Source organism: Electrona antarctica (genome assembly GCF_951216825.1).
Source record: "Electrona antarctica genome assembly, chromosome: 12".
Classification (NCBI taxonomy): Eukaryota; Metazoa; Chordata; class Actinopteri; order Myctophiformes; family Myctophidae; genus Electrona; species Electrona antarctica.
Window position 1 is genome coordinate 23,008,954 of NC_136793.1, and position 14,353 is coordinate 23,023,306.

At 41.4% G+C, this 14,353-nt stretch overlaps 2 protein-coding genes across 3 annotated transcripts in view; both read left to right on the forward strand.

The window, feature by feature from the left end:
- lifra (LIF receptor subunit alpha a) overlaps window positions 1-5,777 on the forward strand; it is a 39,417-nt gene extending 33,640 nt beyond the window's left edge. For both annotated transcript variants that reach the window (XM_079515339.1, XM_079515338.1), the window contains exons 17-18: window positions 623-689; window positions 1,570-5,777. In XM_079515339.1, the coding sequence (XP_079371465.1) occupies window positions 623-689; window positions 1,570-2,253 (751 nt within the window). In that variant the 3' untranslated portion in view covers window positions 2,254-5,777. The remainder of the gene's footprint in view (window positions 1-622; window positions 690-1,569) is intronic.
- A 536-nt stretch (window positions 5,778-6,313) lies between these two features.
- Window positions 6,314-14,353, forward strand: part of spef2 (sperm flagellar 2) — a gene marked incomplete at its 3' end in the record, with an annotated part of 32,670 nt that continues 24,630 nt past the window's right edge. Inside the window, exons 1-10 of the mRNA XM_079516916.1 lie at window positions 6,314-6,443; window positions 6,811-6,913; window positions 7,155-7,407; window positions 7,782-7,952; window positions 8,601-8,750; window positions 9,237-9,316; window positions 9,533-9,740; window positions 10,838-11,026; window positions 11,799-12,016; window positions 14,056-14,218. Of these exons, the coding sequence (XP_079373042.1) occupies window positions 6,386-6,443; window positions 6,811-6,913; window positions 7,155-7,407; window positions 7,782-7,952; window positions 8,601-8,750; window positions 9,237-9,316; window positions 9,533-9,740; window positions 10,838-11,026; window positions 11,799-12,016; window positions 14,056-14,218 (1,593 nt within the window). The 5' untranslated portion in view covers window positions 6,314-6,385. The remainder of the gene's footprint in view (window positions 6,444-6,810; window positions 6,914-7,154; window positions 7,408-7,781; window positions 7,953-8,600; window positions 8,751-9,236; window positions 9,317-9,532; window positions 9,741-10,837; window positions 11,027-11,798; window positions 12,017-14,055; window positions 14,219-14,353) is intronic.

A 14,353-nucleotide genomic window follows, 5' to 3' on the forward strand; every position in this document is an offset into this window, starting at 1 on the left:
GTGGGTCATGACAATGCTTACATAACAATGTTGGTGAAAGCTTTTGGAGAGAGCATGCGGGGGAGAAGGTGTGTGTGTGTGTGTGTGTGTGTGTGTCTTTGCACGTTTGCACACTAGGGACACAGTGAGGCTGCCTGCAATCCAAGGCAAAACTGTGAATGCTTCCTAGAAGAGCAAAAGACGGAGCAGAGTTAAATTAACACTCTGCTACATTAAAGTTAATTTAGCCGGTCTGCCAGCCTGCAGATGGAAATGTATTGTTTCTGTTCATATTTTATCACACCCCAATGCCTAGTCTCGCATTGCATGCTTATAGACACCTCTCGTGATTATTAAGTACTGTAGCTGTAACATCAATCTCGTATGACTCTTCTATGTCTACGCCGGCAATTTATGTAACTTTTACACCCAGAAGTTATTTCAGTGGAAACACCGCTTATGTGCAATTTGAAAATGATTGGACTTTGAATGCTTCCCTGCAATCTTATTGTGTTTTAGTCTTCTGTTGCTAAGCATTTTTACACTATGATAGAAATGATTAGAAATACCATTAGGAATAATATTTGATCTATAATGACCACTACTTTATTTGTTGTAACTTCACATGTTCCTTCGTTGCCAGGGTGAAGAAGGCATTCTATCCAGACATACCTGAACCCAAGCTGGCTGGTGATTGGCCCAGAACACAGGTACTGGTACATCCTCTGCCTGTCTATAAATAGTTTATTTTAGGGATCCACTATATTGACATTTTGGCCGATATCCAATTATTTTCATGGTGAAATTGACCGACACTGATATTGCATTACAAGTTTCCAGTAGGGTTTGCCGTACTCAGGATTCTGGAACAAACTGTGCATTCTTAGGGCAGATTCACACTATGGTCCCGGATGCGCACTCGGGACCACTTGGCAGATGTTGTGGTAGTGTGAATGATGCGTACAATTCCCGGGAGCAGATCACCCAACCGTTCCCGGGACCACATAGAGGTAGTTTCGGGACTGATTGAAGTGTACTCGGATACAGATCACTGCAATGTGAAAGCATTGAATACAGTTGAATGAAGTATACTCGGGTGCGGAAGAATCAAGGCCAATGTGAATCATGGCCAGCGGGGACCAGGCAATCGTATTCGGGAACAGTTTGAATCAAACGGACTCAGTGTGAATCTGCCCTTATTACCCGATGTATGAGGGTTATTGATGCACATATTTGTTCAAACAATGTAAATGTTTTTTTATTTAACAATTATTTCCATCTTGTTGACCCTATGAGAAAGCTTCTCCATGAAATGCTGATTGTAATCTGCAGCCTTCATCATCACAAAACATTCAAACATAAATATTATCAAATACAATATTTGGTAAAAACTATTTCGATTTCGCTTCGATACTGATATATGGCCGATATATCGGTGCATCCCTAGCTTATTGATTTACCGTAATTTCTTCATTTAAAATATACAATTCATTTTAGGCATTGATCATTAATTTAAGTTCATTTAAAAGTTTGTGAAGTTCATTATATATTTTCCGGTATAAGGATATTGTATTATTGTGTTTCTACTAGGGACCACTGGATGTGAAGCCCTCTCCACACAGCATGGTTCACATTGTAGAAGAGCCCGAGTGGGATTCCAGCAAAGAGGCGCTGGTCATCATCCCTGAGGAAGAGGAGGATATGGGGACAGGAGACGAGCCGGCCGACACAGATGAGCCCACGTCGCTGCGCTACTACAACCAGGTGATAGATGAGCGGCCCATACGACCGCGGTACCCAGACTCCTCAGATTCGTCCACTTCCTCGTTGGACTCCGGGCGAACAGATGTGACCTACACAGGCATCCAGACCTCAGCCTCTTCCCTGGCATTCCACAACCAGCCACAGAGCTCGTCCGAACCTCAGCCCAATCCCCCTCTCATCTCTGGGGGAGGCGGTGGCTACCGGCCCCAGATGCAGCCTGCAGCACCGGCCCAGATCCCAGCACTGATGGATCCCCACTCGCAACCGGTGCCCCAGCCTGGCGGAGGAGCCTCGGGATACCAGCCCCAGTGCTCCTGGCGTATGGACTCCCCAGGGGAGGCTGGAGAGAGTGAAGGCCTGGCTCCCTGTCTGGGCTCCCCCACCTCCATTACCTCCACGCAGTTCCTCCTCCCTGATGGTGAATCAGAGGAGGACGCGGAGGACAAAGCTCAAGGGTTGTCGTCCGCGACGACATGGTTCCACAATTTGTTGTCCTCTGGAAAACCATAACAATGCTACCACTTACTACTAGCAGTCACTCACAGGGGTGCGATCATGGTAGAGAAACGTTTATAAATGTTGCAGATTGATCCATTATCAATTATCATCATGCATCAAAGATGTCCAGCTGGAATGGGCACAAAAGAGAGACATACATACTGTTATAGGATAGCTGCAGTATTTACTTATTTGGCATAACTAACAATAATAGTAAATTAGTTTGATATTTCCAGTTCCCTGATATTATATATTAGCAGGTAAACAACACACACACACACACACACACACACACACACACACAAACACACAAACAAACAAACAAACAGGATCACCCGCAAACCCCATCGCATACAAAAAGCATTCCCTGCTGTGATTCGGCATTTCTTTGATGGGACAAAAGACATTTAATCATGCCAGATCTATTCTGCAACATTCTCTCACGTTCTACCATATGGAATGCACCCCCTGGATGTCTGTCCAGTCCCTCACTGCCTTTCCTTTATGACACGACCGATTCAAATTGGGGCATTTGGTGATATTATTGTCCAGTATAGTACATCTATTGTGTTCTGACTTTGACGTGTTTTTATTTTCAAAAGCGAAAGTTTTGTTTTCATAATGTGATAGTATTCATCTAATAATTGATACAAAAAAAGAAGCTGAGAACACTGAACACTTCAAAGCTAGTTACTGTATATAACACAGTGGACACTTTGAAAGAACACAGCAATGAACACTAATCCTACAGAGGAGCTAACTTACTTACCACTAATCATCATGTCTTCTTGTTAGTCTGAGAGATGGCTGTGTTGACGGCAGCTGATGAGCTACCAAAAGAAGGGCACTTGGCTTTGAAAGTCATAAAAAGCTTGATTGACTGGGTGGATAAAGATGGCACCTTCATGGATTGATATAATTTGGTCTGTCCCATAGTGGAATCTGCACCTGAAATAGTTAAACTATCCTTCTCAGAATACCGAGATCGGATATTGAGAATGGAGTGCTTGGTACAGTACGAGGATCAGGTATGAAACGAAGTGTTAATGTTAAGCCCCCAAGTGGCTGCCATCTTTATGCAGTTAATCCATTAGTGATCAGTGAATGACACATTTATGAATGAGAAATGGACACTATTTTACACAGATATCAGGTTGGTGCTTTGAAAGCAATAGAAAGCACTGCTTTCTATTGTCTGGAATAGACTGGGCGATGGTCCCAGCAAATATACACTGATATAAGCTAGAACAAGAACACAAAATGACGATCATGTTACTTATTTCAATGTTTTTTGTTGTTGTTTTTTTTTATGTGTGCTCCCAACTATCAAACTTGTTTTTGGAAAAAAGAGAAAAGAAAAAACAATTATATTATACATACTGTACTGTATGTATAGTATATGATATATATTATATTTTACAGGGTGCACTGTACCAAGTGGTGTGCCAGGATCATTTCCAGTGAGTTGATTGTCAATTCAGCTTTGCACCAAATTACTTATGTTTGCCTTAATAAATGGCCATTTGAACCTTAATACCTTTTTATATGCTGCCAGTGCCTGCTCGCCATTTCACTTTTAAAAATGTTACAACATGAATAGCCTCATTCAGAACAAATTAGAATTGATTTACATGTGAGAAATTGAGATTCCACTGACACTGAGCAGAACACAATGTACAAATCCCCAAAATTCCCAAATTGTGGTTATGCTATGATGGCATTATTATGACATTACACGTGCACATACTAAATGTATGTTACTGTGAAGAACTGTGCTATATGCACAGATGACCCTGGACAGTCTTGTTTTCAAATCTGCAGAGCATGGGGATTTAATATGAATTTGCTATGCTCAAGGGTTGTTTGTTTTAAGGTAGAGTTAAGCCTATAATAAACTATATGGATTGTGTATATTACAAATCTTGTTAATATGTTAACACACCTCATGTCTCCCCCACCCCCCAAACCATGTAAGCAGTAAGCTCAAAATGGTAGCATGGAACCATAGATAAATTCCAGATAATTTTGTTGTCTTTTAGCATAAGACGTGCTCAACATCTCTGTGGCCATTCCCGTCAAACAGAAAAACCATATGCTGTGTGACTTTGGTGCATAGATTGTCTGAATTCCAATATATATTTTGAATCGGGCCTAGGGCTGTCTCAGGGAATGAGGCAGTCATGGGCCTATGTCTTTTCTCTTGTCTTTTTTGAGCTTCCAGCAATCAAGCTTTAAGTAAAACTACTGTAATGTGAATGATAATTTAAAATACTGATGAACTAATAAATGGGTCTTTTTGAATACTAGAAATTCATCTTGTCCCATCTCCCTGATTGTGAAAACATTGTTAAAACGTTGACCAGATACCTGACAGAGGAGTATGGTGGACAAGATTGCTTACATTGATCAAGTCAGGTTAAAGTGATTTGATCAATCAAACAAGTAATGTAATTTTTAGTATTCAAACACGGCTATATAAAATATATATATATACTTTAAAGCCTGCTTTTCCAGACGAGCAGAGTTTTGGAGAATAACCTATGAATACTATGTGTTAACACATTGTTTTATGTTGATTTTAATCGACAGTGCTGCACTTAAACCTAAGTTATACTTCATCAGTTGATGATGTGTCAGTTATTTACGGCAAGTGACACTATTGTGTGACAGTATAAATTGGGCTTAATTGATGTTTTTTCTTTATATATAACTGTGTGTAAACCTTTGCTGTTTTTTCCCATAGATTCCTTCTTACAGTACATTGTAAGTTATTCTTGATTAAATTGAGACTTATATTCTCTATACTCTGTAAGGAATAGTTAATTGTGACTAACCAACTTTTCAGAGAGAATTTCAGAGGGAAATTATTCTATAGCGTTGATTCCAGATATAGATTTATGTAGTATAGTAGCCTTTGCATTTCTTCATGTACAAGCTTGTGGTGTCTGTGCTTTTCAAAAGTCATGTAAAACGAGCGAGAACTATACATAATATCAATATAGATATATAATTATTATTATATTGTCCTATCTATCTGCTGTACACAGCTGTAATGGCGTTCTAGAGCCATTATATTGCACCTGTAATATAAGCATTGTAACCATGAATATTCTTGCTCTCTGTCGGCTGGCAGGATTCTTCTGTTTGATACCAGTTCCTTGATTTGTAAGAGATATACTTTATTGTGTCTGTGCTTCCTTATCTGTTCTGCACTCTTTGTGCAAAGAATATTGCATGTTGTATTGTGGTTCTTCATACCTTTTCTTCTGTTTTAATGCAAACCTAGGCTATTGCTGTCCTAACTAATGTTATGCATGACAGTACGTTGTGCATCTCAACATGCATTCATCATTGAAAATGCTTTAAAATGAAGATATTTTGGAGAATGTTTTACAAACACTATAGAATGGACACTGAATTACCTCGAGAGAACCGTGCTTTTTTGAGTGAAAGAAAATCTACAACACTAATTGTAAACACTGCTAACGCAAGCTGCAATGCCACTTATTTTAAGGCAATAAAGTTAACTAAATGTCTCTTGTCAGTTGTCACTCTGTGTTATCATTTATGTGTATGAGTAGGCCTAAACCAGTTGTGACAGTGGAGCATGACTGACTGTAAGAATCACCATTAATCACCATTTTTCAAGAAATTACAGGCGCTCACACACACACACACACACACACACAGACACAAAGTAGCTCTGTTGTGTACAGAGCCTTTAATGTTAACATTTGTAATGCTTCATACTAAATATCTTGCAGAGTTTTTTAGAGATTCCACAGGGACAATGAAGCTAAATTAGAAGAGATACATTTCATTATAAATAATAATATAGGCTAAATGTAAGCAGGTTTTTCCATTCTGTCGCCAAGCTTGTGTGCCTCTTACTTGGATGTTCGATCAGTAATTCGAAATTAACCCTAGATAGACTTTTGATCTAGCAATCACAACGGATTGGGGACCAGCTCTGTTGACCTGTCACCATAACAACGAAGCACCGAAGGGATGTCCGCCCTGCTTGTTTTCCATCCATTTAATGAGTGAAAATAGTCTACATAATTGAGTTGGCTAACGACGTGGGCAGGCTACTCTTTTAGCAGTGCACTGTTTGAAAGAGAAGTAACCAAAATAAGGAAAAGAAATGTCGGATATATTGTGCAGGTGGCTGAACACGGAGCTAAAGCTGTCAAAGTCGATTGGTAAGTGTGAATAGCATAGCCTATACAAATTGGATAACTAAATAGCCTAAGCTAAGCTATACGTTATTACAGTAGGCTACATCGTTTGGGTTAATGCAATTGCAATTGCCATACACTTTTTTACCTCTTTCTTTTAAGAACTTTGTCTTTATAAATAAACCAAATATTCTCAGAAACCATAATCACATGGTGGTTACTGTATATTTAGCAACATGGAATGGCAACACTAATTTAAACATGTTATGCCAACAATTAATTGCCAACAATTAAGTCAACAATTAAGTGTTCTGAGCACACTATGTGGTGTGTACTACAGACTCTCACTGATTGATTGACAACAACATGCTAATCATATTTGCCTTTTCAGAACCAAGTGCCTTTGCCAAGGATTTTGCCAACGGCTACCTTATTGGGGAGGTGCTGCATAAATACCAGCTACAGGAGGATTTCAGTATGTTCATGAACAGCAAGTAAGTTTCTCTTTCACTCTGTAGTCTGTAATACACTGTAGTGACTGACTGTAATACTAGTGCTGAGGAACACTGAATTACAAGGATCTGCTTGTAACTGAGTGAGTGTACAAAATGTATTTGACTGTAACCGTCAGCTACACTGAGGAATGTACTGTAACCTGGCTGGTTGCCTGGTTTGTGATATATTCCCAATACATTCCTAACGTGCATATTAAGCTGTAACCGTCTCTTCTCATAGCACATCCAACTCGAAAGTGAACAACTTCACCCGCATCGAGCCCACCTTACAGTTGGTGGGCGTCCCCTTCGACCTCCCTGCCGCCCAGGCGCTGATGCAGGAACAGCAGGGGGCTGCCACTCGTCTCCTCTACCAACTGTATGTGTTGTTGCAGAAGAAGAAGAAAGCAGGGATCACAGGGACGATGATGGAAACTATGCAGTCAGCTGCCACTGCCATCCTCCACAAGAAGGAGAACGAGATTTACTCTGATGTGAGAGAATAGTGTGTGTGTGTGTGCGTGTGCGTGTGCGTGCGTGCGTGTGTGTGAAGGTGATGGTGGTCAACTGATTGAATATGAAACAAGATCGGTAGACTTAAAAGATCATGTTTTATTTATTTTGTTTTTACAATTTCCATTTAGGCATTTAGCAGACATTTAGCAGAGCGACTTACAATAAGTCTAAGTAACACATTTTATTTGGTTACTTAGACTTACGAACATATCTAGGTCAAGTGCTAATGGCTGAGGTGGAGTCAGATTACAGTGGAAATTTGGGAGCGAGTCTACAGCTCTAACTGCAATGGGGGGTTTGTTCCACAGTTTGTTCCATGACATATGTCTGTCTGTCTCTAACTGTCTGTCAGCGGCTGCATGTGGTGGTGAGGCGTGATGCTGAGCTGAAGCTGCAGCAGATCTCTCAGCGCTACGAGGAGCGCTCCCAGCAGTGGATCAGCAGGTCTGTGACGGTCCAGCTGGCCCAGCAGCAGAAACAACTCAAAGTCGTGGAGGAGAGGAGGAAGACAGACATTGAGAAGGTACTGGAGGCCAGAGGGAGCTGCAGCACTGTTACAGTGCGTTTTAAAAGCGGGCGAACATCGGCCGACACATCACCCAATCGCCCAGTATCGCCCGAAAAGATGAATTATTTTTTTTAAGTGCAGGTGCAACCACTTCCTTAAGTGACTATGTGTGTGTGGGTGGGTGGGTGGCTGGGTGGCTGGCTGGCTGGGTGCATCTGAGCACGAAAACAGCATGGTTGTTTTTCACCACCTGTGCGCAACCTAACACACACACAAACACACGCACATATTAACTGTATATATGGTGATTTCGGGTGTGCCCGTACAGTACAGTACAGTACAGTGACAGTACAGTACAGTGTTGCACACGGAGTTGCACCACTTACTTCACACGGGTGTGATTTTTTATCTTTTCGGGCGTACAGTACAGTACAGTACAGTACAGTACAGCACGAGTACCTGTACAGCACCACTCAGTTCAGACGGGTCTGATTTTTGTGTAAAACAGGAACTATGTTTGGCTCCTCCCCTTTCTTAGTCTAGTCCGTGCTTCTGTGTTTATATCCAACTAACAACAACATTACATGTTTAAGGCTGTAGTGCTGACACAGATTCTGTCTTGAGATTACCCCCAAAACAAACACTATACACAATTTATTGCAGCTGCGTGAATCTCGCCGGAGGCAGCATGAGATCGTAGCTCGTATCCAGGCCTCCATCGTCCAGATGCCCAAGCCACCTCCAAACAAGTCCCTGCACAGCCTAGAGAAGAGACGGCAGCAGCAGCAATTACACAGGAAACAACAAGCCCAGGTCAGAGCCAAATAGCAAATGAGGCAATGAAAATATAATTGGTCGTCACTAATGCTCATTATAAGATGGCACCATTTAAGTCTACTTACTCAGCATTTCAATGACATCAGCAATGGGGATTCCAAGCTACTGTCTCTCCGTGGAAAGTTAGCATGCTGCACTAGAAGCCATTGGTCTTGCTCTAATATTTAAAAAGAAAAAAGCCAAACCTGCCTACCGATGATGTCACTGGTCGGCAGGCTTCTGAAATGTTCATAGCCCTCCTCTTAGACACGGACCAAGTAAAGAGAAATGACCAATTATACGAAGATGGGTGGAAAATGGGTGGTAGAGTAACTCATGGGTGAAGTGCCAGCATTAATTGATCGGACATGTAGTGCTCTGTGCCCCCATCCCCAGGTATATGGACTAGTCATTTATTTATAAGTCATGGAAAAAGGTACAGTGGAGAAGTTTTGACATCTATCTCTCTTGCTGTCCATGCAGAAGGTCCGGTCTGATATAGCAGAATTTGAGAAGAACAGGAAGAAACATGTTACTTCTTCTTTCGCGTCCTATTCCTCAAGGTGAGAGAAAAGTATTCAAATTAACTAAATCAACAAAGCAATAATGCAAGTCCACTGATGTGTGTTGTGAAAATAATACATTTCCCTAAAACATCTTCTATCCTTTGCTTCAACTCTAAAAGTATGGCTTCCAACGACACAATATGTGGTTCTAATATTATGGTAACATCATGAATCTACGCACGGTTAAGTATAGAGCTTTGTTTTCCACTGCAGTGGTCGGTCCCTCCCCGGAGATCTTCCCCTGGGCAGCAGGAACCAGGCCAGTAAGGCCGGTGGTGCTCAGGTGGTGCTGCAGTCCAACAGTGACTATATCCACAGGATCCGACAAAGGCTGGAGGAGGACGCCATGGCGCGTCAGCAGAGAGAGAAGCGACGGCACAAATTCCTGCAGGAGCAGCTGAGGGCTCATGAAGCCCAGGAGGTGAAACATCTCACAGCTTACAGTACCATGTGCTCATTTTGGGAATGGCCAAGAGATTTGGGGGAATTTTGCCAACGGCCTATATTTTGAACACTACACCCCTTTTAAAATTGTCAGTGGCCAAGACATATCTAAAATATAGATGAAAATCGATTTCTGGTGTCCAGAATATGTTTTAAATATGCTTTTCAGGGGGAGTGGTGCGCAAGTGGTTGACCGATTAGTGCGTCAACCACAACGTTGACACCTCGCCGGTGTGATTTTGGTCTGACACTGGTTATACATGTCTTTCCATATCTCTAGCCTCAGCTTGCTGTCACTTAACACTCTCTTGTATAAATTAAGAAAAAACATTTATGTATGTGTATAGAGCGTCGCAGTCCAATCCCCTTTCATGACGACGACTGGCCCAGGAAATAATTCCCCATGCATTTTTCCCATAGACATTTCAAAAAGTATTTATTTAAAGATCTGTAAGCCTCGAACAAAGCCAACTCTGATCATGACAAATCATGACAACAAACACAATATTTTGGGCTGGACAAATAATTAGAAAGAAGAAAAAAGGTTTACAACAGGGTACAACACTTTTTTTGTTGTTTTTCTTCTTTGTAATTATTTGTTCGGCCCAAAATATTGTGTTTGTTGTCATGATTTGTCACGATCCGAGTTGGCTTTGTCCGCGGCTTTAAAGGCCTTTAAATAAATACTTTTTGAAATGTCTATGAGAAAAATGAATGGTGAATTATTTCCTGGGCCAGTCGTCGTCATGAAAGAGGGCGGGACTGCAACGCTCTATGAAATGGCATTTATGTAGGTGTGGGCCGCCGTTCTTCTACAAATGTCTTTTTCACAGATTTGAACAAGCTCTGCCTATTTCACATAGAGTGCCTTACCTTTGATTAATCGTGAGGTGTGCACAGGCTCTTGTCTCTTGTGTCAAGATTAACTTATTGACAAATAATCGCAATAGTGTGCAGAAATATACATTTCATTGTACAGTACAGGACAGGTATGCCACTATCTTCTGCACATGACCTCCCACAATAAATTCAAATGTTTGACATCTGCACACAATAATTTCCTCCTCCCTGTAGGAGGCACTGCGCGAGGAGCAGCTGGTGGAGCGCCTGACACGCCAGTCTCAGCAGGAGCGGCGCCTGGCCGTGCAGCTCCTCCAGATGCGCACGCAGAAGGAGGCCATCCGGCAGAACCGCGTGGTCCGAGAGCGACAGTACCAGCAGCAAAGGGAGAGAGACTTCCAGGAAGTTCTGGAGAGGGAGGCGGTGAGATTGGAACAGCCCAGGAATCAAACACTTTAAACTGTCTCTAGTCACCCCAGCAGTATGTCCGTATCTGTGTTAGAACATGTCACATGGAGCAGACTGGAAGACAACTAGAAATTATGTTGATTCTAGTCACGTACTGTAGTTTGTGTAAGTGATAGAATGTTTGGTGTCATAGAGAGAAAGTGAGATGGAAAGAGAGGAGAGGAGCACAGAGGTACAGACGATGAGGTACACTCTAGTGAACTTTTTCCTTCCAGTGCTCAGACCAGTGAGTCAGATAGTTGGTAGGAGAAGGAGACAATAGGAGATATGTGGTTGAGGAATGCATGTGGTAGTACCAGCTATATGTCTGTGCTAGTCATGTCGTAGTAATGCCTTGATCCCTTGATGGTAATGAAAGAACAGTCTTTAGTTATGCCACAGTTTGCCCCACTAGTACACTACAGTTTAATATGTTTCAGTTGGAGTATATCTTTCATTTGGAGTTATTAGTTAAGCACTAAGTATTTCTTATTATGGAATAGCTTTTATGTGGTATTAACTACTTGTATGTTAATGAAGTTGCCATGGATGCAAATCACGCTACTACGCTAGTATCAACAGCATAGCTCAACCTCTATATTTCTATCCATGCCTTTCTTCATCTGTACTTGATACAGTGTGTCAAATTGTTGACAAAAAGTACACCCATTGACAGTACTGATAGATAGAACTTGATGTCCATGCTTGTTCCACTTATTCCAAGTCTATGGCTGACGCCTTGTTCTAGGCTTTGGTTCAGCAGGCAAAGCTGGACTGTGCCGAGGAGATCAGAAAGGAGACGGAACTGCATGACCGGCTCGCTGCTGAGCGTGCTCAGAACAAATACAGGAAGCACTTTAAAAGCTGCCGGGAGGTTCTGGAGCAGATAGTGGACCTGGCCACCAAGGCCGGGGAATACCGGCTGCTCACTGGGAAGTACGTTCCACTCTCTCACACATGTGATTCCCTTTGAGCACCGAAAATATCCGATCTACAAGCTCACAAAGGGTCGTGCTGCCACGTGTTGTGAGCTAGTCGATCGACTATTTTTGGTGCGAGACGTGATGGGCAAAATAAATCAGGCTTGACATTCTGAGAATTCTGAAATTCTAAATGTATGTCTGTGTAACTGTGTCAGTTATAATAGGCAAATGTACTGTGTATAGTATTTATGGTTAAAGACAGATCAAGATCAAGCCCAGAAGAACAATAGCGTATTTATATCTTGAGATACAGTATTTGTTTCCTTTTCAGTTACAAGGGTCATAGAGGCTGGGTATGTGACATGATTGATACAACCTACAGCACTGGTTCTCAACTTATGGTTTGTGTACCCCAGGGATCTTGGGGGGGGGTTCAGGGGGTCCACGTAAAATGATTGGTACTGAGGTTGGGAATGAAATGTACCCTTACGGGTCTGGTCCCTGCAGACTGCTGCGTCTTTCGATCCATTTCAAACTGGGGGTCCTTGACAATAAAAGTTTTTTTCTCTTTCTCTCTTTTCTCTATTCTTTCCATAGTAATTAAGAACGTTTAAATGTAATCTTTGAGCAGTATTGTCAAACAGACGTTTGTCTATGTAGTACAGTGCATTGACTAGTCACTTTAAATAAACATATTAAATAAATATTGATATTGATATATGATATGATGTGTACTCTTGACTAAAGGTCAAATAAAAATTAGAGAAATTCACCTTTCTGTCTACTTCTTCTGGCCAAAGGCTTCTTTATCACAGATTGTATCAACTGTATAAATGCTTTATACAGTAAATCTTTATACATGACATGAATGTACAGTATAAGGTAGGAGGGAGAGTAACTATTTCCAGGAGCTTCATCATTATATTGAAACATTTCATAAGGAAGTAGATACAGTTACGGCTGGACAACACATTTATTATATTGTTATTGAGACTATAATTTTAGATTTCATAAGATATTGTTTTGGGCAGGAAATACGGTCATGACATTCAACAAATGGTCTGGCCAGCTGGGAATCAAAACGTGGACTTGCTGAGCCCATGTGGTATGCTTGCTGACCATTCGGTTATCGGGTTACCTCTTCCTGGTTTTAATCACTTAAATCCACTCTTATACTTTCAAAATGTAGCGAAAAATAGTGAAAATAGCAAATCTAGATGCTCGCAAGGCATGTGATGGATTGTGAGCTTGTAGATCTGCTATCTTTGAAAATGTTTTTTTGTCTTTGAAAAAATCACACCTGTGTGAAGTGAGGGGCGCTCTTATCATCATACATCATCTCATTCTGGCCAATCACAATTTGCATCCTCACTTTTCCGTCTTCACTTTTGTTTTCAATGTTTGTGTTTACACAAACCTGGAAAGCTGGGCATTGGAGGGGCTAGCGCCCCTCAAAAATGTTCTTATCGCCACAATATGATATCCCCACTATATCGATATCGGAAACATATTAGGTACATCACATCCTTCTTTAGAAACACTCACCACCTGTAATTTGTGATATAGGTTACATGTAATAATACACAGGTTCGATTCACTTGAGATCAAACCACAGCAAAACCCAACTGGAATGTATTTCAGTTTCATGAGAGGTGCAGCGGCTACTATGCACAGCTTTGCGTGTATGTCCGTTTAAGCACGGAATGTGTTTGTGGCACGGAATGTGATATTTGATTGGCTGATGTATGATGACGTTCTCATCATCATACATCATCGTCATGATGAAAGGCACCACTCACTTCACACAAGTGTGATTTTTACTATTTACTATTTTCTATTTACGATTTTCTATTTTATTTTTACTATATTTTCTATTTTACTTTCTCTTACTTGATGAAGCATTCAAATTAGTTTAATAACTTCAGTTTGTATGTCTGGTAGGGTTAACCAAGCGTTGCAAATCAGTGAGAACAAAATATAGGTAAATTTGTTTTCTCTGCTTTCCATGCTTCATTTAAAGTTACTGAAGTTCATTTGAAGTTACTTCATCCTCTGTCCCGTTGTTTCTCATACTGTGTCCAGTCTGATCCCTGTGACGTTGATGAGCGAATGGAAGGCGTTGTTCCTCAGTGGTCTGTCTCTGTATGAAGACGAGCAGTCTGCATATGAACCTTCTGCCCCACCAGACCCTGTAGAACTGCAGCGACAGGAGCTACTGAACAACCAAGCCTATGACGAGTACACTGTGAGTTGGTATTGGCATGTCTGTGCACATGCCAGGTTGTGTGTGTATGTGTGTGTGTTCGGTTATTTGGCGATGTTATACCTGGGCTCCGACCAGCCCTGGAGCAAACAGATTAAAGAGACTAATACGCAGGCC